We start from the raw sequence: 26,508 nt of genomic DNA, 5'->3' as shown, positions 1-26,508 counted from the left end.
ATTTGGAGAAGCTTGTTGTTAATCAGACTTGATATGTTTTTGCTGCAATTAAAAAAAAAAAATCTGGGCAGCTCCAGTGGCTCAGCAGTTTAGTGCCGCCTTCAGCCCAGGGTGTGATCCTGGAGTCCTGGGATTAAGTCCTCTGTTGGGTTCCCTCATGGAGCCTGCTTCTCCCTGTGGCTGTGTCTCTGCCTCTCTCTCTCTCTCTTTCTCTCTCTCTCTGTCATGAATAAATAAATAAAGTCTTTTTTAAAAAAATCTGCTTGGAAACCAGAAACCATAAAAATCCTAGGAGAGAATACAAGCAGTACATTTTTTGCCATTGGTTGTAGCACCTTTTTTCTATGTATGCCTCCTGAGGCAAGGCAAACAAAAGCAAAAATAAACTCCTGGGAACACATCAAAATAAAGAGCTCTGTATAGTGAAGGAAACAATCAACAAAACTAAAATGCAACCTAAAGAGTGGGAAAAAATATATGCAAATCACATATGTGATAGAGGGTTAGTATCCAAAGTAAATAAAGAACTTATACAATTCCTCCTTCCCCTCCCCACTAATCTAATTAAAAATGGGCAGAAGACATTAACAGACATTTCTCCAAAGAAAACCTACAAATGGCCAACAGACACATAAAAGATGTTCATCATCACTTACTATCAGGAAAATACAAATCAAAACTACAATGAGATATATCACATCACATCTGTCAGAATGGCTAAAATCAACAACACAAGAAACAGCAAGTGTTCAGTGAAGATATGGAGAAAGGGGAACCCTTTTGCACTGTTGGTGGGAATGCAGACTGGTACAGCCATTCTGGAAAAATGGTATGGAGGTTCCACAAAAACTTAAAAATAGATCTGTCAATCACACTATGGAGTATTTACCCAAAGAATACAAAAACACTAATTCTTTTTTTTAAAAAAGATTTTATTTATTTGTTCATGAGAGACGCAGATAGAGAGAGGCAGAGACAGCGACAGAGGGAGAAGCAGGCTCCACGCAGGGAGCCTGATACGGGACTCGATTCCGGGACTCCAGGTTCATGCCCTGGGCCGAAGGCAGTGCTAAACCACTGAGCCTCCCAGGGTCCCCCACAAAAACACTAATTCAAAGGAATGTATGCACTCCTGATTGTTACAGCATTATTTACAGTAGCCAAATTGTGGAAGCAACCAAGTGTCTGTCTGTTGATAGATGAATGGGTCAAGACTACGTGGTATATATGTGCAATGGAATATTCAGCTATCAAAGAGAATGAAATCTTTCCATTTGTAATGGCATGGATGGAGCTGAGTGAAATAAGTCAGAGAAAGACAAATAACATGATTTCACTCATATGTGGAATTTAAGAAACGAGACAGGCGTGCAAAAGGAAAGAAAAAAGAGAGGCAAACCAAAAAACAAAACAGACTTAAATATAGAGAACAAACCGATAATTACCCGAGGGAATGTGCACAGAGGTTTGGGTTGAATAGGTTTTGGGGATTAGGAGTGCAGTTGTGGTTATGAGTACCAGGTTATGTATGAAATTGTTGAGTCACTGTATTATACCCCTGAAAATAATATAACAGTATATGTTAACTGGGATTAAAAAAGAACTTAAAATCTATTTTGAATCTTGTTATTATAGGAGACTGGAATTTATGGCACTTAGAGACACACTTGCTAAAAGTATGTGTCTTGGCAGTCATGATCGGTTTTTAATATCATACTGGTTGCTTCCAGTTTGCTAAAATTATTGTATTTATATTCTGTTTCATTCTGCAGATCATTTAAGGTACATTTTAATTAACATGTATTAAAGTAAGTTGTAGAAATATAGTTAAGATTGGAAAATTGAATGTATGGAAAATTAATGTCTACCTTTGTATGTCACAGGGCATCCTATGCAGCTTTATTTTATTTTATTTTATTTTATTTTATTTTATTTTATTTTATTTATTTATTTATTTATTTATTTATTTATTTATTTATTTATTTTCTATGCAGTTTTAAAAGGGGTTGTAACTTTTGGCTGCTCATGTGACTTTGTGTTTTTTTTAGTTCAGCTATTCTTAGTCGGGGGAATAGGATGTAGGTAGTCCTGGAGGTTTATCAGAACTTTGATTGAAGGTGTGTAGAGTATGAAAACATGTTTTTGAAATAAGCAGTGTGGGATATAGAAATTAATCAAGTGATCTTAATGGTGTGGATTCGTGGAAGAAAGGAAAGAGTGAGAAAGCATTGCAGAGACTTGGCAGAAAAACCATTCCTGTGATAGATTTATCACTTTACTATCAGCGACCTTTTTCCTTCTTTTTTAGTATACTCTCATGGCAACTGATATCAGTAATTGAAGCACTTGAATTCAGATGCTTTTTGTCAGCTTGCCCCCAGCTACCTTGACTCTTCCCACTTCCCAGCTTTTACCATTTCACTAATATGGACATGTGCATTATTCTTCAGTTTGATTGGAATATTTGGTTTGTATTTGACGCTTTTTTTTTTAATTTATTTTTTATTGGTGTTCAATTTACTAACATACAGAATAACCCCCAGTGCCCGTCACCCATTCACTCCCACCCCCCTATTTGAAGCTTTTATACTAAATTAGGTGTCAGTGATATTTTTAGACTCAAGGCAAAGCAAGAGTTATGGAAAAGTTATTAGCATTTATTGTATAAGCTCATCTCTGATGTGTTATAGACCCTGCTACCCAATTTGGGGCAGAGGGAAAGAGTGGGAAGTAGAGAGCCATAAGGCCATCTTGGCTTTGATGTTACAGAAGCTGGGTTGCTGGTAAACACATCTTAGAGTTTATCTGGATTCTATGTTTGTATACATTTGTTTATCTTTTCAGTTTCATTAAAGCTACAGTGACTTTTTTTTTAAGATTTTATTTTTAAGTAATTTCCACCCAATATGGGGCTCGAACTTACAGCCCTGAAATCGAGAGTCACATGCTCTACCAACTGAGCCAGCCAGGTGCCCCTAAAGCTGCAGTGACTTTTCTGTTGATCTCTTTCTGTAAAATAAATGTATTTTTATGTTAGAAGGAGAGGCAGTGTTATACCAAATTGCATTCTGTTTGCTTTGATGAAGTGTAATATGTACAGAAAAAGGAATAATTAACTTCTTTGTGTATTTTTTTTTCTTAAATTTTGTGTTTAGTTTGCCATAGTTCATATAATTTTCTTGGATAAAAATTTGAAGGAGGGTTAAATGGAGTCAGTTATCAGATGGAGACTCTTGTGTTGTATTTCTTGTTCTGGCTATGTTGTGATAATTTGGCTTTTGTAGTTTGTATTTGGGTTTTTAGTGGATGATAGATTCCGAATCTTTAAGATATGTAACACAAAACCTTAATGTGAAGTATTCAGAAAGGAAAAACTGATATTTTTCATTCTTGGATTTATGTGTAAATAATTTTTTAAAAAAGATCTTAAGGTTGGTTTTTTCTTTTCTTTTTTTTCTTTCTTTCTTTTTTTTTTTTTTTTTATTCATGAGAGACATAGGCAGAGGGAGAAGCAGGCTCCCCTGCAGGGAGCCTGTTGTGGGACTCAATCCCAGGACCCCAGGATTACGATCTGAGCAAAGGCAGATGCTCAACCACTGAACCACCCAGGCACCCTGTGTAAATAATTTGGATTTTAAATCTGAAATTTCTAGGAAGGATTAGAAATGAGTAAATATTGCTGTCTTTGGGGGGCATTTTGGATCTCATTTCTGAATTGATTGACTTAACCTTGTGTCACATTAAAGGTGAATGAGTAAGGTCAAACATACAATTAATGATTTTTCACTTGACCAGTTAGAGAAAGGTCAGGCTTTGACACCTGTCAGCCTTTCAGACAAAGGTTCTCTGTGCTCTTGCAGTTCAGAGTCTGATAGCTGTTTATAATTTACTTTGATGTTTTAAAAAATCTTAGGACAGTCAAAAAATATTTTTTACCTGATTTGAAATACTAGTGGATTTAATGGCGGGATGCTTTTCATCTGAATAGCCCAGAGTGGCAGGGACAATGAAGGTGAGCATCTTAAAATATATTGAAGTATATTCTTTGTGTCACAAGTCCACTGCATATTAAATAGAACTAGTGTTGTTCCATTGTCAAGTTTGTTCAGAAAGGGAGGGTTTTTGAGTGAAGGCATTGTGATTGGTAACCTTATTACCTCGTTCACTGAAAAGAAGTACATGTAAACTTTAGGTTGCTTAGTTTTACCTATTTTAAAATAATATTCCTTATCCTAAATATGATATTTAAAATTTGTTTCTTATCCCTTGTTGTTGGAAATCTTAATTTCTTCTATCTTAGAAATTGTTTCCTGTCATTTTTCATTTATTCCTTCTTTTCAGTGATCATGAATTACTGTTTAATGTCATTTGGTATTGGTAATGTCAGTTATGTGAATTTATTAGGAAGCTCTGGATGCTTTTCTTTAACATTGGAACATTGATTTTACATTGATTTAATAGTTTTACATGTTGAATTTTAAAATAGTTTTTGGTGTTCACTTGTGTATTATTATTTCTTAGATATTTGCGAGTTGGCCTTCAGGTAGTCATAGTTCTCTGATCATTTTGGCCCTTACTATATTGTTTTCATAGTTACTTGATTTAGTTTGAGTTGTTGTAGCTCTTTTGGACTGTACATTCATCACTGTGATCAAGTCTTTTTTATTACATAAAATAGGAAAGTGCCATACATCTATATATTTGTGTGTGTGTGTGTGTGTGTGTGTGTGTGTGTGTGTGTGTATCTTTGTAGCTATCCTCTGGGGTATGTTTACAAATTATTATAAGCCTATTAATAAGTTACAAAGCTATTTTAAAGTGCCTGCAAAATTGAGAGATGTGTACATTTGTCTCCCCTTTGATGCAGAATAAGTTTCAGCCAATGGGGAGTCTGATGTTATAGATGAGACAAGATATACAGATGTCCCAGTGGACATCTGGTAGAACACACTAGGGAACAAGTGTGTTTGATGGGCATGGGAACTTTTTATAGGGCGTCTGTCTGACAAGCCATGAACCGTGATGGGAATGGAAAGAGGGCCTGGGGAGAGTGAAGTGGGATGGTAAGTACATACTATTAATTCTTGTTGGAAATTCCGTACTTAAAAGGAACTGAGGGAGAAAGTATTGATAATCAGATGAGGGTTCAGGTTAATTTTAGAGTTGGGAAGTAAATCATTTTATATTCCAAGAATTCAAAGTGGGCAAGTGTGAGTTCAGTTGCCTATAGGATTCAAGCATGGTGCTGAATATTTAGTGAGTTAATTTCCAGAGAAAATAGTCAGTTCAAAAGATTTACCTCTATTTCTGTTTCATAAACATGAGGTAATCTTTAAGATGAGTACGGTAATATGGAATACTTCCCTCTTAGGGTTAAATATAAGGTGATAGGTATACACACACACACACACATTATGTATATATATATACACATATATATATATATATGTTATATATGAAATGAGCTTTTTCTGTTGAACTGGATTTGAGGGATTATGCTGGTTAGCAGATTTCAATTTGTTCTGTATTTTTTATAGGAAAATTTATGACTTAGAGCTTTTTATGTGTTTCTGTTAAAATTGTATACCTTTAACTTCTTTCCAAATGATGTAAATGAAGGCATTAAACAGGGCGGGCTTCCTTTCTAAGCACACTCCACAAATCCAATACTTTTATCCTCTTGGTGTTTTTTTGACATCAAATAATTATGGAAGCTAACCTTGAATTATTTCATATATATTTTTGGGCAGCTATAGTATTATATTTGGTGAGTGAGGAAAAGGTTCATTGAGTTTTTTTACTTCATTGAGGCCTCACCATCTATGCATATAATTGTAAAAATGCACCATGACAGATGGTCTTTAGTGGCAATATTTTAGAAGTTCACAGAATTTGGATTTTCCTTACCAAGCTACAAAATTAGAGTTTGCTCATTATATGATAGTTTAAACCTAGAGATTCTATGACTAAATGTGAAACTTCAAGCTGAATTACCCTTGAAGGCTAAAATTAACCTATGTAAAAATTCTCAAATAACTTATGAAAGTCCTTTATCTTTTTAAAAGTTTTTGTATAGCTTTTGAATATAGAATTCCTTGTATTCTTTTTTTTTTTTTTTTAAATTTATGATAGTCACACAGAGAGAGAGAGGCAGAGACATAGGCAGAGGGAGAAGCAGGCTCCATGCACCAGGAGCCCGACGTGGGATTCGATCCCCGGTCTCCAGGATCGCACCCTGGGCCAAAGGCAGGCGCTAAACCGCTGCGCCACCCAGGGATCCCTAGAATTCCTTGTATTCTTATTGGTGATGACTTCATGTCTCTGACTTTGTTCTTGAAAAAGTATGACTGTTACTTAGCTGAAGTTTTTCACCTAATTGCCTTAAAATGTTATATATATGTAACTAGATTTTAAAAGAATGAAATTGATTAAATATCATTAGTGTTCTGATATTCTCTTTGGTTAAACTTTTTTTTTTAAGATTTTATTTATTTATTCATGAGAGACACATGCGAAAGAGAGAGAGAAAGAGAGAGAGAGAGAGGCAGAGACACAGGCAGAGGGAGAAGCAGGCTCCATGCAAGAAGCCTGACGTGGAACTCTATCCTGGGTCTCCAGGATCACGCCCTGGGCTGAAGGTGGCGCTAAACCTCTGAGCCACCCCGGCTGCCCTCTGGTTAAACATTTATATTTTAAAGTGTTACTCATGTTTTCTGAAGGTTTTCTAAGAAAAGATACCAAGTTCTTAAATGTATACTTTATTTTTTCATACTATAATCTTTCTAACTTTTTCTTGTCTCCTGCCATCACCTCGCCCCCACCCCTAAAAATTTAATCCTTTTTAGTTGAAGTCCTGTCATGGACTAGTCAGAGCCTAGATCAGATGCCTTATCTAGGTTTTTGGGATGAGCATAAGAACCAGGGATGGGTGTGGAAGGCTGATGGAGTTGTAGAAAAAAAATCACTTTGTGTTCCCAGTCACTGAGTAGCTAAATCTGAGTTACAAAGGCAGGAGGAAGTAGTTGCAGTTAGCTCAGGCCCTATCAGTATATCCATCCTATACTACATCCCATTCCCTCTGAAGGCAGAGATATAGCAGTTAAAATTCTTAAACTGTATGTCTTTCTCTATGTTTACTCCGTGATTGCTGCTGATTGCTTATCTCCTTGGCTTTCAGATTCCTGGTGCCATACTTCAGCTGTTGATACCTCCCAGCTGTGTGGCTTTTTTTCCTTTTCATGTCTGGTCAAAGTGTGCTCTCCCAATTCTAGTGTCCATGAAGCTTTTGGGCAAGAGAATCCTTTTGTTGTCTATATTGGAGTCTGATAGCCAAATATATTGCAGCTTCTTTTAGTTGACCCAGAGTATCACCTCTATATAAATGTTAGAAAATCCAGAGGACGGTTTTGGAGCTTGTAGAGGGTCCTTGTTCCCCAAGGAAGGAATACCTGTTGATACCTGAATGAGCAGTGGACTTACTAAGGTTTGGGTCTCCACAGTGATCTAAGGAGACAGAGAAAAGAAGTTAGTCACTAAACAGCTAACATTTGTTGTTTCCTGAATGCCAGGCACTAAGATAAATGCTTGAAATGGGTTATATAATTTAATACCAACAGGAGCTCCATGACGAAGGATTAGAGAGGTGAAGTAACCTCCCCAGAGTTAAATGATAAAACAGGAACTCAAAAATCCAACCTGTAGATTTTGGAAATGTGTAAATCACAAAACATGTTATTAAATATATGAATACATTTCCTCCCAGCTAGTCCTTAACTAGCCCTGAAATGAAGTGGAATAGATGCTGACATTTAAGGTGACAGTGCCTATCAAAAGGGGTATGCAAACACAGGTGTGAGATTAGCGATTTACATTAATGTAGGAAATTAAAGCATTAACTGTAATTTTACTAAGATGTTTTACTTTAGCTGACAGTTCTTGGCAGAAGTGGAAACACAGTATATTAAATATGCCATAAGTAGTTTTCCCAGTATAATATGTGTGCTATGTCTAGGGAAAACATATTTACACAGCTCAGTTGTTGAAGGGCTCATTATATAGACCATGGCTTTCTATACCCTCTGTGGCCTTTCTCCTCTGGTACTATTTTTTTTTTTTTTTTTTTGCTTTTCTTTGGTCACATTGTATGTTTTTGTTCATGTTCAACAATAGACTCCTGTGGGATCCCTGGGTGGCGCAGTGGTTTAGCGCCTGCCTTTGGCCCAGGCGCGATCCTGGAGATCCGGGATCGAATCCCACGTCAGGCTCCCGGTGCATGGAGCCTGCTTCTCCCTCTGCCTGTGTCTCTGCCTCTCTCTCTCTCACTGTGTGCCTATCATAAAAAAAAAACAAAAAAAACAAAACAAAACAATAGACTCATGTAATATTCAAAGGTTAGTGGAAACCAAAATTCAGAAGTAGATTTTATGCTTGAGATAGGAATAATTTAACAGGCTGGTTAAAAAAAAAGTTACAGGCTTGAGTTGGTTTTGTTTTTGGTTTAGAAGAAAGAAGGAGTACTTTCTTTAGAGAGAGATCCTCACTGGTTGTTTCAAACTGGGCCTTTTAAGAGGATAGTTTCTTGGTTCATTCTAGGGGTTCAGGACTCCAGGGGCTACTCCCTTACTAGATACTTTGGACATCTTTGTGGTATTTCTGGTGGGTGCTACAAGAATTTAATAGACAGGAGATGGGGATGCTGGAGTGTCCACAATGTACTGGATAGTTCTCTACAACTCTGAATTTTTCTATGTCTTTTTTGATTTTTTAAAATTTAATTTTATTTATTTATTCATGAGAGAGAGAGAGAGAGAGGCAGAGACACAGGCAGAGGGAGAAGCAGGCTCCCTGCAGGGAGCCTGATGTGGAACTCCATTCCAGGATCCCGGGATCACACCCTGAGCCACAGGCAGACACTCAACCACTGAGCCACCTAGGTGCCCCCTTTTGGATTTTTTTAATGTTCCTTTAAAAAATTTGTACAGAATAGGGCAGCCTGGGTGGCTCAGTGGTTTAGTGCCGCCTTAATGGAGCCTGCTTCTCTCTCTGCCTGTGTCTCTGCCTCTCTCGCTGTGGCTTTCATGAATAAATAAATAAAATCTTAAAAAAAAATCTGTACAGAATAAAAAAGAAACCCTATTTCTAATGATCTGAATCTAAACCAAAACACTATTTTTATAAATATACATAAAACATTTTTTTGCCCCATGGCTTTTATGTAACCTGATAGTTCCTGGAATGGAACTACTGTGTGAATTGATGGAAAATTATTATTATTATTATTAATTTTTGGAAAATTATACTTTGTTTTGTTCCATGTTTCTCTGAGTTCACCTTTTTGGAAAAGCACTTCACTGATGCGGCATGTGAGGCACCAACACACACTATAACGATCTATGTTGGTGGATGTTGCATTTACAATGTTTCTGGGAATGGGTGCAGTATCTAATTACTTGATTATGACTTTTTTTTTCTTAATATTTATTTATTTGAGAGAGATAGCGAGTGCATGTGAGTGGGGGTCAGGGCAGAGGGGGAGAGAGAGAGAATCTCAAGCAGACTCCCCTACTAAGCCTAGAGTGGGATGTGGGGTTCCATCCCATGACCCTGAGATCATGACCAGAGTAGAAATCAAGAGTCCAATGCTTAACTGACTGAGCCACCCAGGTGCCCCTCTTCCCCTTTCTTATTTCAAGGAAATGCATTCATGTATTTTCCACATTAGTCTGGTTTTGGTTGTACATTTTTATGATGAGGGCATTTTGTTAAATTATGGGGAAGAGTGGAAGAGGAGGCTAGTGAGATAGAATAAGGGCAGGAGGGAATTGCTGAAACTCTGAGGAGTGGACTGACATGTTTTAATCTAGTATGATAAAAGAGAATGACAGTAGTTGAGTAAATAAGGAAGTGCAGAGTGAGACCCAAATTGAGATTTAAGATTGTCAGGTAATATTAGACATATTAGACATCATTTCGTGTATCTTTTAGTGGACCTGCTTACTAGCTGACTATGAGAATGAGTCTGTTAAAGCCTTAGTGAAATTATTAGCACTAAGACCCTCAGAGTAAAAATAATTCCTCTCAAATATGGTTGTTCCACATATCTACAGATGTGGGAAATGGCACGGAACTGTACATATGCATTGGACCAACATCATTTGTCCTGGTTTAGATATTATACTCTAGTTATGTAAGACATAACTATTGAGGGACTCTGGGTGAAGGATACAAGGGAACTCTCTGTACTATTTTTGAACTTCTTGTGAGTCTGTAAGTATTTTAAAATTCAAAATAAAAAAAAAAGTTAAAAGAAAAAAGGATTGCCAAATAATAGAATGTTGAGACTCATGGCAGAATTCTTTAGAGATATTGCCAATTTCTTTGTTATCAACAAGGATAATTTGTTGAGTAAATGACCAAATGGAGGACTTAATGAGGAAGGTCTGAATTACAGCAGTAGCTGTGGCAGTGGACAGAAGTGACCAACATGGTAGACATGGAAGTAGACTGAAGATTTGATGATTGATGGAATGTGAAATGAAGATGACTCCAAGCTATTTGGTAGATAAGAGTAGAAGAACAGTATATTAGTGATGGTAAGGAATATAAAAATAGTATGTTTTTGGGATAGAATAGTACATTTGGTTGTGAACATACTGCTTATGAGTGCTGGTGGGCTGGTGGTGATAGGTGGTGGACAATTCAAAATGGTAAGCTGTGTTCAAGAGATCATGGTTGAAAGTATGTAATCAAAATACATATGTAAAAGTGGTATTTAAAACTGTGGAAAAGAAGACTGCTAAGGGAGAGTGTATGAGTGAGAAAACCTGGGAATATTAATTTCATAATGGATTTTTTGTGACCCTGGGTAAGTTACCTAACCTTTCAATGCTTCATTTTCTTCCACAATAAGATAGAGAACATTATAGTATATTCCTCATTGAATTGTTGTGACACTGAATAAAATTATCTGTGTAAATTGCTTAATGCTTGGCATGTTGTAAGCACCTCCTAAAGGTTACCGTTTTATTATTTAGTAAACACTTTGGTTAGGCAAATGAAAACAGCTGACTCTAACTCTAGAACTTATATTGGATGTTTAAAATTAAACAAGTGATTTTATTAGCAGTGATATTTTTTATTTTTTCCAATTAGAACTCTGGCATTTGAAGGTCTGGTTAATTGTAATCTTGAAACTAATATTTGTAGTTAATTACTTAAGGTATTTTTATAGAAACCTGTCATTTTTCTTAACTGTTAATACTTCTGTGATGCAGATGTTGGTAAAATACTTTTCACTTTTCTCCTCTTTCTTAATTATATAATTCATTCACCTTTTGGGACTTGGAGATAAACACTTGGTTGAATATGTAATATTTTTGTTTGATTAGGTTGAGAATGGGGTAGGTGAGAAGTGATGATATTAAACTGAATCTGGTACTGGACAAGTTTCTTGCAATGAAGATGGGATACAAGGAACCCAGTTGTATATGGCTTATGTTTCTTTTCTCTATGACAGGATTATTATGCTCTAGAAGTGTCATTTGGGGGAGCCAAAGCACTGTACTTTAACTTCCAATGGTCCATTCAGTGTAGAAGGGGAAAAAAGTAGTGAAATGCATTGAGGTTCATGCTTTGAAAGTGTTTATATGTCTCTTCCTTCTGCTGTAATAGTAAATGGTTAGTGGGGTTTGTTAAATAGCAAATGAGTAAAACTAAACATTGGGCATTTATATTCCTAGAGTTTTAACTTTTTACATTTGCATCTTACTTGTCCTGTTCATATTTCAAAGGTTAAGAGAAATAAGTATTTTTGGCTGGATATATAGTGTATCACTTCAGGACTGTAGTTGCTCCAGATTAGGCTGTCAATGCCTTGTCTGAGATCCACTATGAAATATCAAAAAAACAGCATTTGGAATGTAGGCTTGATTTTTCCAGTCAATGAACCGACTAATATTTTCAGAGTGCCTGTAGATGCACAACACTAAATTATATTAAAAATATTGCCACTTGAGTAAGTCCTTGAAGAAACAATTTTTGTACTGTTTGGTTGATTAGTGAACATCAGAGCTATTGTTTGGGCTCTCTAGATACTGGTTGTTCAGGGATGCTGTGGGATCTGCATACAAATAGATTGGAATTTGGATTTGGAAAAGATAGTTTCTTGTTTATTCTGGGTCAGTTTTTGGTGTGCTGTATATTCTTTAAAATGAATTAGAATTCATTTGAATGTCCCTTTTTAACATAAGCTTGACATGATTATTTTTCTTTATATTTACCACTTCCTTTGACACACAGGCACATATATACATGTGCGCACACACATAAAAGAAGTGCTACAGTTTGGGTAGTATTTATGGCAGGATAAAAGTAATTTATTTGAAGTTTTTAATAGGTTGCTATCTGTAGTTGTGAAAAAAAGTCTACTTTTGAATTTTATTGCCCCTTTTTGATAAGAATATTAATTCTAGAACAGAGGGGCTGTTTTCACAACCATGTCTTCATCAGAAGCTGGGGTTTTAATATATGTTAGAAAAGACACACACTTCCTCCACCATCTCTTATGTTCTTGCTATTTATTACCTGACTTGTTTATCAAATCCTGGAAATGGTGCTTTCAGTAGCTAATAGGGTGTTTTGGTCATTTAAAAGATACTTAAAAAAACACTATGTGTGAGACAATGTATGCCTATAGATAAAAGTTACGGCTTATCTTGGTTTCTTGTGATGGCAGCTTTGCTACTTTATTGCCTTATGGTCCCTTCTTGTCTAACAAAGAAAATTGACAGGTTACTTACCTTTTTATGAGTGCTTTTCTTTAAAACTGTATGATTGAATTGTCTAGTGAAATTAACCTTGGCTTCTGCAGTACTGAATGGCAGAAGTGAGAGCAGCTTTCTTCTTCCTTTCTTCCTTAAAAAATGCTGTTTGAATATAGTTTGGATAAGTTGACCTCTGGAGTAGTTGATGGAGAAAATTGAAATGAAGTATTTTTCTTCTCTTCTGAGCATTGCATAAATTTTGCCCCAAATGACATACTTAAATGTTGGAAGTGTTAGGTTTTAGCAAACTAAGCTGAATTTAATTTGTATTTCTTTATTTTTACTGTATATATGGTAAAATTTGATAATTAGTAAAGATTTAAAGGAATATTTGATAAATTCACCATTTCACCTTCTTAAACCTAAGAAGCATAATTTGGCTAAATTATGCAAAGTGCTAATTAAAGGGTTTAATTTGCTAATCATCTCAGTTTGATTAGAGGCAGATGCTGATTATCTGCACAAGTCTAAATGGACCTTTCAGAGATGGCTTTCATTATTTAAAATCGACTTGTCAAACTAATTAAGACATAAATTTAAGGAATAACAAATACTAGTAATCTGTAGACTTTCAGTGTAATGCAAGGCTGGATAATTCACAAATGCTCTGCATTTGTACGTAGAACACTGCCTAACCAATAATAATAAGGTAATAAATGCTAACTATTATTTATTAAATGTTACTTTCTAGCTTCTTTGTGAGATTTGCAAAAGATGGTGTACACAGAGAACATTAGGTTCTTTCCCCTAATATCCCTTTGAGTCATTTAAAAATGATTGCTACATGTACCAAAAGCCATAAGATACCTAGGAATAAACCTAACCAAAGAGGTAAAAGATCTGTACTCTGGAACCTATAGAACACTTATAAAGGAAATTGAAGAAGACACAAAGAAATGGAAAAACCTTCCATACTCATGGATTGGAAGAACAAATATTGTTAAAATATCTATACTACCCAAAGCAATCTACACATTCAGTGTAACCGCTATAAAAATTCCATTAGCATTTTTCATAGAGTTGGAACAAACAATCCTAAAATCTGTATCGGAAAAGACCCTGAATAGCCAAAGGAATGTTTAAAAAGAAAACCAAAACTAGAGGCATCACAGTTCTGGAATTCAAGCTGTATTGCAAAGCTGTAATCATCAAGACAGTATGGTACTGGCACAAAAACAGACACAAAGATCAATGGACAGAGTACAGAACCCAGAAACAGACCCACAACTATATGGTCAACTAATCTTCCAACAAAGCAGGAAAGAAGGGATGCTGGGTGGCTCAGCAGTTGAGTGTCTGCCTTTGGCTCAGGGCATGATTCCCGATCTGGGATCAAGTCCCACATCTGGCTCCTTGCAAGGAACCTGCTTCTCCCTCTGCATGTGTATGCCTCTCTCTGTCTCATGAATAAATAAATAAACTCTTAAAAAAAAAGGAAAGAATATTCAAGGGAAAAAACAGTCTTCAACAAATGGTGTCAGGAAAACTGGACAGCCATGTAGAAGAATGAAACTGGACCACTTTCTTAACAACATATAGAAAATAAATTAAAAATGGATGAAAGACCTAAATGTGAGACCAGAATCCCAGAGGAGAACACAGGCAGCACCCTCTTTGACCTCATCCATAGCAACTTCTTCCTAGACACATCTCCAGAGACAAGGGAAACAAAGGCAAAAATGAACTATTGGGACTTCATCAAAATGAAAAGCTTCTGCACAGCAAAGGAAACAGTCAACAAAACTACAAGGCAACCTACAGAATGGGAGAAGAGACTTACAAATGACATATTGGATAGTTTCCAAAATATATAAAGAACTTATCAAACAAACTCAATGCCAAAAATAAATAATCCAGTTAAGAAGTGGGCAGAACACACGAACAGATATTTTTCTAAAGGCTAAGAGAGACATGAAAAAATGCTCAACATTGCTCCTCATCAGGGAAATACAAATCAAAACCACAGTGAGATACCACCTCATGTGTCAGAATGGCTAACATTAACAATTCAGGAAACAACAAATGTTGGCAAGAATGTGGAGAAAGGGAAACCCTTGTGCACTGTTGATTGAAATGCAAACTGGTGCGGCCATTTTGGAAAACAGTAGGCATGTTCTTCAAAAAAAATTTTTTTTTTCCAAAAAGTTAAAAATAGAACTACTCTATAACCCAACAGTTGCACTACTATGTATTTATCCAAAGGATACAAACAGTGATTGGAAGGGGCACATGCAGCTCATTGTTGAGAACAGCAACAACATATCAATAATAGGCAAACTATGGAAGGAGTCCAAATGTCCATCAGCTGATGAATGGTTTTTTTTTTTTTTTTTAAAGATTTTATTTATTTATTCATGATAGTCATACAGAGAGAGACAGAGAGGCAGAAACACAGGTAGAGGGAGGAACAGGCTCCATGCAGGAAGCCTGACGTGGGATTCGATCCCGGGTCTCCAGGATCGTGCCCCGGGCCAAAGGCAGGCGCCAAACCGCTGCGCCACCCAGGGATCCCCATCAGCTGATGAATGGTTAAAGAAGATATGGTTATATGTACACAATAGAATATTACCCAGCAATCAAAAAGAATGAAATCTTGCATTTGCAACAGCGTGGTTAGAGCTAGAGTATATTATGCTAAGTGAAATAAGTCCATCAGAAAAAGACAAATACCATATGATTCCACTTGTGCATGGAATTTAAGAAACAGATGAACGTAGAAGGAAAAATAAAAATAAAAACAGAGAGGCAAGCCATAAGAGACTCTTGACTATAGAAAACAAACAGGGTTGCTAGAGGGGAGTTGGTTGGTTGATGAGCATTAAAGAGGGCACTTGTGATGAGCACTGGGTGTTGTATGCAAGTGATGAATCACTGAATTGTCCTGAAACTAATACTACATATGTTATCTAACATGAATTTAAATACAATCTTGGAAGAAAAAAATGACTGCTGTAAGTACATGTATAATAACAAAATTATAAGACCTTTAGTTGTGTAAGATAAGGTAATAGAATTTGGAGTAGTGGAGTTTTATTAAAATGAGTAAGTGCAGATTTTGGTCCCATTCTCTTTATGTAGGTGTATAGACATAGTTGCTAGACTGACAACTGGACAGTCCACGATCATGAGTACTTTTTACATAAGGATTCAAAGGGTAGAAGGAAGTTTCCTTTGAATTCAGTTACTTTCTATCTCCCAGAAGATTAAAACAACCTCTTGTGTAACAGGGTAAAGAATAATAGAATGCCATGGGCTTTATAACTCCTTAGACCAATAGAATTCGCCTGGAAGTGACATTGTACCTGTTTCTGGGTGTACACCTTAAGAACCTGCAGCTTCCATTTCCTCTATCTGACATACTTTCTTTGGGAGTCCTGAGATGTCATGTAAGAAGTCTGACTAAACTTGCTGACATCTACTTGCTGGAGAGGTCTCTTCTGAAGCCTGGCATAAACTAGCAACTGCCATACGGGGAGGCCATGTCTCAGCACTCCTTTTTTTTATTTTTTTTTTATTTTTTATTTATTTATGATAGTCACAGAGAGAGAAAGAGAGAGGCAGAGACATAGGCAGAGGGAGAAGCAGGCTCCATGCACCGGAAGCCCGATGTGGGATTCGATCCCGGGTCTCCATGATCGCGCCCTGGGCCAAAGGCAGGCGCCAAACCGCTGTGCCACCCAGGATCCCTCAGCACTCCTTGATAGTCCTAGTGGAGCCCAGCCTTTCCAAGGTGCCAGACATGTGAGTGAAGCCATCTTGGATTCTTCAGTCTTTTCATCAGCTCAAGATCCCAGGTGATGTCACTTGATGCCACATGGAACAGATGAATTGCCGGCTGTATCCTTTCTGAATTTATGACCAACAAAATTGGGAGAAAATAAAATGATTGCTGCTTTAAGCTGCTAAGTTTTAGGAGTAATTATGTAGTGATATGTAACTGGAATTGGTAGCTAAGCTAGAGCCTCTGGCTTCTTAATTTTGAACAGAAACCAAAACGGTGTATTTTAAATACTTTCAAACAACTCTACCATGATTTGGAAAGACTATGAAACATAATGAAAACTATATTACTTGGAATTATGGTTAACAGTAGGGAAAATGAAATTCTGATAATTCGAGAAGTAGAGAAGGTAACTCTGAGGGACGTCAGATTATTCAGAAGGGACAGAAATGGGAGCATTCTTGATAAATGCTTTCCACTTTTCAGAAATTTGATTGGTGAAGTTGCTTAAAAAGAGTTAACTGATAAATTTATGGTTTTTAAATTTTGAAGAAGAGAGGCTTGCTGCATTTCTGAGATTTGCCAGGAGTCTGAGAATCCTTTGAGGTTGTCTTTATTTTCAGAGATACCTTTTTATGTTTTAGGATCTGGGGAAGAGAGGTAATAAAGTATAGGGTAGTTGATTTTTTTAAAAAGATTATTTATTCATGAGAGACACAGAAAGAGAGAGGCAGAGACATAGGCAGAGGGAGAAGCAGGCTTCTCACAGAGAGCCAGATGTGGGACTCCATCCTAGATCCTGGGATCATGCCCTGACCTGAAGGCAGACACTCAACTGCTGAGCCACCCAGGCATCCCTGGTAGTTGATGTTTTTAAACAATGTTCTTACCATCTCATGAGGTTGCCAGAATTTAGAGTACTCCAAATTAATGACTTCATTTCATAACATAGATTGTGGATTAGTCCTTTTTGCTTGTTAAATTCTCTTCAGCTGAGAGATGGTGAACTAAGAAATAATGGTTGGGGCCTCTGTAGGTGCTATGTGGTATTTAAAGCACTTTCTTATATAGAAAGGGTTATAAATAAGTAAGTAAAAGCAATAATAAATTATTGTAGATGCCATGCCATACATGCTCCTTGATTTTTGTGTGCTGTTGCATACAATTGCAGATTTCTATTTTCTTTTTAATTTTCAGCATTTAATGCTTTGTGTTGGTTCTCAGTATGTGGAGTTTGGATTATGGTAGTTAAAGGGCATAATTCATATGGAAGTGGCCTCTTATTGAAAAACTGAAAATGGAAAAAAACTTTTTTCATAAGTCCAGGGAAGCAGGACAGTTGAGGCCTAATAAAAAACTTTTTTCATAAGTCCAGGGAAGCAGGACAGTTGAGGCCTAATAAAACCCTTTCGTGTTGGCAGACACATTACTGCTATTATAACACTTTGCTTAAGGAACAGGAGAACCAAGGATAAATGTAGCACATACACAGCTGTTTGAATTTGCTGCTTAGCTTTTGGATTCCTTAAGCTGTATCACTTTTGGGTTGTAATGATCTTACTAGAAGCAAGAAACAAAGTGAACAAGATGATTCTCATATAAGTTTCCCAAGGCTGCTGTTATTTATTTCTACAAAGTAGAAATAATAATTTTGCCTTTTTTCTTTTTTGGTAACTCAAAGTTAACAGTGGCAAGAAGATATAGAAAAGGAACCAAGTGACAGGTATTTTAAGAGATCAATGTCAGGATCATTACAGAGAACAAGTTAATGACCCTAGAATGTATAAAATCAGTGGGTTTTTTTTTTTTTTTTTCCAATTTTGAGCACATAGAATGAAAATTGCTGCATTTAGGTGGCGTAAAAGTTTAGGTTTTGGAAGGAGAAGCTGTTATAGTATAATGTGGGTAAAATACATATTTACAGCCTTACCAGAATGAGGACTGATACAGGGGAGGTTCACATCAATGTTATCTGTTCTTCAAGGCAGAAAGGAGTTCTCGAACAGATGTACAGAAGAGTCTGGGTAGTGCAGGTAGTGCTGCTGCCTATCACATCTGGTGTTGGCAGTGCTTCATAACTGGATGTCCTTAAGAATACCAACCCTTCTCAATGGTATCATGGCTTCTTCCCATATTTGAATCCATATTTTAAGTGCAAATGTAACATACTAATATTTCAGGAATGGAATTGGAGATATAACTGTAAATGGAGGTAGTATAACCAAGAGAAGGAAGCTGTTGATGGACTTTGAAATAAGACAAATGGATGAGTAGCCTTTCTTCCTTGATGGAGGGTAAATGTATATGATGGTGAGAAACACTTGTCTAAATCCCTGTGATCGGGATCCCTGGGTGGCGCAGCGGTTTGGTGCCCGCCTTTGGCCCAGGGCGTGATCCTGGAGACCCGGGATTGAATCCCACGTCGGGCTCCTGGTGCATGGAGCCTGCTTCTCCCTCCGCCTATGTCTCTGCCTCTCTCTCTCTCTCCCTGTGTGTGACTATCATAAGTAAATAAAAAAAAAAATTAAAAAAAAAAAAATAAATCCCTGTGATCATCAGGAATCAGCTTGGAGGGACTTGAATCTGCCAGCCTCTTCCCTACTAAGGTACCCAAATTAATACACAGATTATAAAAAGTGTGACAGATTATAAAAAGTGTGCTTGCTATGCAAATGTATCTTTAAGCTAGGTCCCTAGCTACCAGAATTCTACTCCCAAGTGTATACGACCTAGAAAATCTGGAGCTACTGGTGTCCTTCATAGTACTTTACAGTTAATATTTGATAAATGCTTTATGTATGTCAGCATTATGTTCTACCTTATGGAGGATTTATATTAATACATTTTTAGTTTGAGAGAGTAGAGACTGTTTTCGTGAAACAGAGAACAAGGCAAAATAATCACATGCCAGAATGTTTGATACAGTTTCTAAGAGTTAAGAAAAAGTAAAGAGGGTATTGCTACACACTGGATTAATCTAGGAGGGCATCACTGAGTTGACAGAATTTGAACTGACTCTTAAAAGATAAGGCAGGAAGGAGGTAGCAGAGCTGTTCTGGTGGGTGGGATATTGTGCCAACTGTACCATCAAATGTTTGAATGATTTTCTGAGGAACTAAAAATGTTGAATTGGGTCGATAAACAGGAAGCCTTTGTCAAGCCATAAAGCTGCTTTCTAATATTTTCAGTTGCAAACCTATGAATTTGAACATCTCTTGGAATAAATACCTCCTTTCTCTTGACCACCAGGCACAAAAAACAGCTAGTAGTCTCTCTGCTTGAATTTCAAATAATATGACAGAAATGTAAATATAAGAATAAAATTTGATTTCCCATGGCCTATAAAAGAAAATATAACCAATCAACTTCTTTTTCTGACCTTATCTTTCTCAGCTCTTGTTTCATTCTCCATTTGCTTGGATACACAGCTGCACATGGGTTCCTGTTGACTTTTTTAAAAAAGTTTATTTATTTATTTAAGTAATTTCTGTACCCAACATGGGGCTTGAACTCATAACCCCGAGATCAAGAGTCGAATGCTCTTCTGACAGAGCCAGACAGATACCCCTACTCACTTGTAAGCAGGTTTCATTCACCCTTTCTTCTCCACTTAAATAAAGCCGTATTTTTGTCATCAGCTATTGGCTGCTTAACTTGGAAAGTTTCAGTCATCCTCATATCTTTGGTGAATCAGAGTTTGGGTGCCTCTCTTCCATTCTTCTTGAAAATGTCCAAAGTGCTACATAGTTTAAAAACTTAAAACCAAGTAAAGTTGAACAGTTTTCTACTGGGCTACATTATAAAAATGGGAAAGGAAAATTACTTTTCTTTTGTTATTTTGGAAGACATTTGCCAGTTGGAGCCTCAACAAAGATGGAGTTTGGGAGGCCTTTAATTGTGCACCAAAAGGTTATTGCAGAAGATAACATAAGGGAGATGTCATAAAGAAGAAAATTTGAAGCTCAGTAATAGAAATCTGTGTGAAGAAATAGGCATTCTGCCAATTAACTGGGTACTTGAAATAAATAGTTTGGAATTAAAGGAACAGTTGCAAATTTCAGAGACTTGATGAACTTAGTTCATAGGGAAACTGGGGAATGGAGTACAAACTTCAGGTTACAGTAGTTGTAAAGCATGCTTACTATTCATTATAGTGTTGCTTCAAAATATTTAGTTTTTATAAAGTTTAATAATGTAAAATCAGAAGAATCATTAATTGAATATTTTGTTAAACCATTGAAATAATGGGGCAGCCCAGATGGCTCAGCGGTTTAGTGTTGCCTTCAGCCCAGGGCGTGATCCTGGAGACCCGGGATCGAGTTCCACGTTGGGCTTCCTGCATGGAGCCTGCTTCTCCCTCTGCCTGTGTCTCTGCTTCTCTCTCTCTCTCTCTCTCTCTCTCTCTCTGTTTCTCTCATGAATAAATAAGTAAAATCTTTAAAAAAAAAAAAACAACATTGAAATAAAATTCCAAGTATATTTGAGTGAAATGAATTATAATCATAGGAGTTCAACCTTGAACTGTTAACTGCCTTGGCAGTCAGTAAATATTTCCAGAACTGGGCATAGTGTGATTATGAGTGTGTGTAGGAAGGATATCCAAGAAAGCATATAAATGGTGCCTGTTGGGTCTTCTTACTTGTTTTGAGTAATTATGACACAATAAGTAACCGGTTAATAAAAATATTTGAGTATATGAGGGAGATGTACAGGAGAACATTTAATGTTTATCTTTCCATAAATGTCCAGCTATTCTTATGTTGCATTAATTTGAAGTGAAGTACAGTTCTTTTATTACTATACTTCTTTCACCTTTTAGGCATCGTCACCCAAACCAAAAAGCAAGAAAGGAGACTGTATTCTTTGTTGAAAGAAATTTTTGCTGGATGTAGGATTTTAGGTTGGCAGGTCCCTTCCTTCCTTCCTTCCTTCTTTCCTTCCTTCCTTCCTTCCTTCCTTCCTTCCTTCCTTCCTTCCTTCCTTCCTTCCTTCCTTCCTTCCTTCCTTCCAGATTTTATTTTTAAGTAATCTGTGCACCCAGTGTGAGGCTTGCACTTAGAACTCTGAGATAAAGAGTCGCACATTCTACTGACTTAGCCAGCCAGCCAATTTTTTTTTTTAAAGATTTTAAGATAAGTACTTTCTTTTAACACATTTAAGATGTGTAATTCTCCTGCCTTCTGGCTTTCATTTTTGCTATTGAGAAGTCAGCTGATAATCTACCTGTAGCTCCTTTGAGGATAAGATAGCCACTCTCCTATCAATGGCCCACACTGAGATCCCATGGATCAGTATGGGGGCTGGGATTGTTATGTGAACTGAAGTAGCAGAGGTTATGACAGAGGCTATGATTCCAAGATGAGCAGTAGCAGAAGAGCATTTGGTAGTGGGTACTGTATGGATGATGACTACAGAGGAGGTGGGGACCACTGTGAAGACAGATATGACAGACAAGATAATTGATCGTGGAATGCCAGAGAGGATTACTCTTGGGATAATTACAGGCATGATGACAGAGGTCCTCTTGCCTTCACCTCCCCCGCCCTCCAAAAAATCCAAACTGAATCTAAAGTCTTGGAGTATTCCTAAGGAAGATGATTCCTCTGCCAGCACTTGCCAGTCTAGCTGAGCAACCTCTATCCTTGGAGGGGCAAAGCCTGTGGACAGAGCTGTTAAAAGACTGTGAAGTAGAAGAGCGGTTACAGAAGGAGCAGGAGAAATGAAGGGCCATCTGGATGAGCCAAAACTACCACAGCTGGTAGAAATTCTGGAAGGAGAGAGAAGGAGAAGTCTCTAGAAAACGAAATACTCAATAAGAAGGCAGACTGTCCTTCTCTGGCTTCCAAGCCTCCCAAACCTCAATAGCCTTTAAAGGTAATGCCAGTCCCTCCACCAAAGGAGAGTTGCTTGGGTGATGTGAAGTCCCAACCCTCTTACTCTTTCTCAGTAAGAGCTCAGACACAGAGCTGTGATCCCTGTAAGTGGTGGTGGGGGGAAGTAGTTCCGGCTCTACCATCTGAGGAAGGAATAGCAAGGAAAGATGAAAATAAAATAGTTGGGGTGAGGGTCCCAAAGGGCCAAAGTGGGAGCTCTAGTCACGGTTCAGAAGATGGAACAAAGACCACTAGAAGGAGTCAGATGGGAAAGATGGCAGAAAGGATCAAGACTGCTGACCTACACCTGAGCCAGAGAAAACTGAAGAAAATCCATCTTCCAAGTTCAGTTCTCTAAACAAGTATGCTACTCTCTCCATTGATGGCAAAGATGAGAATGAGGAAGATTATACTGAATAGACCTTTGCATTCTTGCTTTCTCCTACTCTTTTCATCCTGGAATATTTGAGAGCAAATCAAAACTCTGTCCAGAGAAGACAGTAAAACTCAACATCTCGTGGAGACCTTTCTTTCTTAACTTTGGAAAAAAACAAAAACAAAAACCTGCAATGAAATGAAATTCATTTGCATGCTGTTGCAACCTTTAAAATATTGAACTAACTGGACAATTGCCAGTGTAGCCAGAGAGAAAGAGATGTACAGCTTCCACTGTTTAATTCTTATTATCCTATTGTAGCATATATAAATTCTTTTTTCCTTTTTTAAAAAAAAGATTTATTTATTTATTTATTTATTTATTTATTTATTTATTTATTTATTTATGACAGAGAGAGAAAGAGAGAGAGAGGCAGAGACACAGGCAGAGGGAGAAGCAGGCTCTATGCAGGGAGCCTGACGTGGGACTCGATCCCGGGTCTCCAGGATCACGCCCTGGGCTGAAGGCGGCACTAAACTGCTGAGGCACCCGGGCATCCTTTTTTTTTTTCTTTTTAAGGATTTTATTTATTTATTTCACAGAGTGTGTGGTGGCAGGGGTGGGGGGAAGGGTGTGTGTGCCTGTGTGAGGAGGAGCAGAGGGAGAGTGAGAGGCAGACTCCCCGCTGAGCAGGGAGCCCATTGTGGGGCTTGATCCTAGGACCCTGGGATCATGGCCTGAGCCGAAGGCAGGTGCTTAACTGACTGAACCATGCTGGCGCCCTGGCATACATGAATTCTCAAAACATGATTTGAATAAATTTTCCATCCTTGGAAAGATAGATTTAGTCTCTGAAGTTGTTTTAGTTTCCAGGAAGCTTTCCAGCCCTTCATCTTATTTAATTCTGAGTTTCTGGGGCCAGCCTGGGAGAATTCCTTCATTTTTATCCCTCTAGGGGGTAGTTGGGAGTGAGTCTATAGGCCACTAAACAATAGGACTGCTTGGTGACCAAAGTAAGTGGGAGAATTGTAGTTTGAAAAGGAGCTGTGGGGAAGGGATGAATTATTTTGCATGAATGGGGAAATGGTGTGACCAGTGGTGAACTCTGGAGCAGGAAGCACTTGGGGGTTGTGGGAATTTGGATCTTTTATGAGAAAGGGATTTACCCTTTATTAAACAGCATCCCTTCTGAAAGTTCTGAAACTTTGAACTGTTGAGATCTTGAAACTTTAAAAATTTAGACTCTTGTCCTGGTCTTATGTTCTTCGTGCTACTCTTTGCTGTTACCTCCCAAAAAGCAGTTTCTATTTAAATTACACACCTGGGAGCACTTAGGTGGCTCAGTGAGTTAAACATCTGCCTTCTGCTCAGGTCATGATATTGGGGTCCTGGGATTGAGCCACACATCAGGCTCCCTGCTTAGCAGGGAGCCTGTGTCTTCTCCCTCTGCGGCTCCACCTGCTTGTGCTCTCGCTTTCTGTCAAATGAAATCTTAAGAAATAAATCACACACCTGATAGAGGCATTCTGTATCAACCCCAGGAAGCAGAAGCGGAAACTCCTTGCTTTTCTCCAGCACATCTCAGCTTTTTCATGTCTTTTTACTCTTCCTCCCTTTACTCCTATTCCTATTCTTTGATCCCTTTTATATCTCAGGAAATTCTGGAATTAATGGTTTTAGGTGGTCAGTGAGGTTGGATAAATAGGGACAATTAAATTGTGAGCCATTCTTACAACTTTGTTTGGGGGTTTTGTTTTGTTTTTACAAGTTTCCCTTCTCTCCACCCAAATCCTACACCTACATTATAAATGTTTGCATTTATAATGTGGCCATGGCTATTGACCAATGTGTGGGTTTGTTTGTTTGTTTTAGCTTCCCTGGAGAGAACAAACGATGATAAAGAGAGCTATTTAACAAGATCCTTGTTTCTCTTGCAGCATATTAGCTGAACTTGAATGCTTTTATGTGCACTTTTCTACTGTCAGCCCAGTAGATGGTATCCTTATAGGTGATATTGGTACCTGCAGAGAAGCGGCACTTTGGTCTCTTGTCAGTCCTAGGTTAGACACTGCCCAGCCATTTAGACATGTTGGTTATGAGTGCTGTAGCAGTGGGCATAATGAATCATTTACTCAGTGGACATAAAAGACCATGTGAAGTAATTGTATATAATTGGCTTGGATTGGCCAGTAGCCAGGAAGTGGCTTTTAGAGATACCCAAAACTGAAAGAGTTTTTTTTTTTTTTTTTTAAACTATTTGGTATAGAGGATGTAAAGGTAGGGTTTGCCTTCTGTAGGTCTACTTCTTCCAAATAGTTGTGTCCAAAAGAAGCTGTTTTTCCCATTCCCCTTTCTCCTCCCCGCCCGCATTAAAACAGAAACGGGGAGTATGTCCTGCTCCTTTATATATGTAAAATTTGTACAAAGTATCTTCTATGGAAATGATTTATAATCTGTAGACTATTACCTGGGGGTTGTCTTGAGATGTAAAATTCCATCCTTTGAGTTGTGTTTTTTATTTTTGGCTTGTTTTCTCCAAATAAATCCGATCTTTACAGTTAAAAAAAACAAAAGGTAGCCACCTTGCTCATTGACTCCTTTTAAGATATGTTGATTCACTTCTGCTTGATTTAACCATTCTGTTTGTTGAGCAGTTTTTATTTTCCTGAGTTTCACTAGGCTTCTCAAATCTGTTGATTGGTGCTCTTGTCCTAATTCTTTCTTCTCTGCCTAGGATTCTGTCAAATGTATTTTAGATATTTTTAGTTAGTCCTTCACATAACATTCTAATAGCTGCGTTTCCTTTTTTATTCTTTGTCTGTTAAATTCTAGATTATTTCTCTTGAATCAATACTCAGCTTGTTTTTCTTTTTTGTTTTTGTTTTTGTTTTTTTTTTAATTTTTAAAAATTTTTATTTATTTATGATAGTCACAGAGAGAGAGAGAGAGAGAGAGAGAGAGAGAGAGAGGCAGAAACGTAGGCAGAGGGAGAAGCAGGCTCCATGCACCGGGAGCCCGAAGTGGGATTCGATCCCGGGTCTCCAGGATCGCGCCCTGGGCCAAAGGCAGGCACTAAACCTCTGCGCCACCCAGGGATCCCTCAGCTTGTTTTTCTATTCTGTTTTGTCAGTTGTTGCCATTAGGTTTTAAAATTTGGCTGTTGTGATTTCTGTATTAGGGACTCCTGGGTGGCTCAGTCAGTTACATGTCCAACTCTTGGTTTTGGTTCAGGTCATGATCTCAGGATTCTTAGATTGAGCCTCATGTCAGGCCTCCCACTCAGCAGGGAGTCTACTAGAGATTCTCTCTCTCCCTCTTCCCTACCTCACTCCCTGAATGCTTGCTCTCGCGTTCTCTCTCTAAAACGAATAAATCTTAAAAAAAAAAGTTATGTTAAATGGATTTTTGTTCTTTGAAGTTTAAAATCTGTTGTTCTCCTCTATATGTAGGTTGCTTTTTAATTTATATCTGATAATTTTAAGATTTAAAATTTGTGTAGTCTGTTCTTGATGTTGTTTGTGCTTGTTTTTCGTTCCTTCTTTTTTTTTTTTTTTATAGATTTTACTTATTTATTCATGAGAGAAACAGAGAGAGAGAGAGGCAGAGACACAGGCAGAGGGAGAAGCAGGCTCCAGATTTTCTCAGTAACAGCTACATCAGGTTCTGCACTGAGTACAGAGTCTGCTTGGATTCTCTCTTCCTCTCCCTCTGCCCCTC

At 37.6% G+C, this 26,508-nt stretch overlaps 1 protein-coding gene and 1 pseudogene across 3 annotated transcripts in view; both read left to right on the top strand.

The window, feature by feature from the left end:
• PRIM2 (DNA primase subunit 2) overlaps positions 1-26,508 on the top strand; it is a 306,340-nt gene that overhangs the window by 21,449 nt on the left and 258,383 nt on the right. Inside the window, exon 6 of one of the 3 annotated variants that reach the window (XM_072832486.1) lies at positions 3,586-3,615. The exons of the other annotated variants lie outside the window; for them this stretch is intronic. Coding sequence (XP_072688587.1) covers positions 3,586-3,600 — 15 coding nt within the window. The 3' untranslated portion in view covers positions 3,601-3,615. Of the gene's footprint in view, positions 1-3,585; positions 3,616-26,508 lie in introns of those variants that run through there. 3 annotated transcript variants of the gene reach the window in all.
• Positions 21,715-23,106, top strand: LOC140636817 (eukaryotic translation initiation factor 4B pseudogene; annotated as a pseudogene).

The sequence above is a fragment of the Canis lupus genome, chromosome 7 (genome assembly GCF_048164855.1).
Source record: "Canis lupus baileyi chromosome 7, mCanLup2.hap1, whole genome shotgun sequence".
Taxonomy (NCBI): Eukaryota; Metazoa; Chordata; class Mammalia; order Carnivora; family Canidae; genus Canis; species Canis lupus.
Note: the sequence above shows the minus strand (reverse complement) of the source record. Positions and strands in the feature narration are given on the sequence as shown.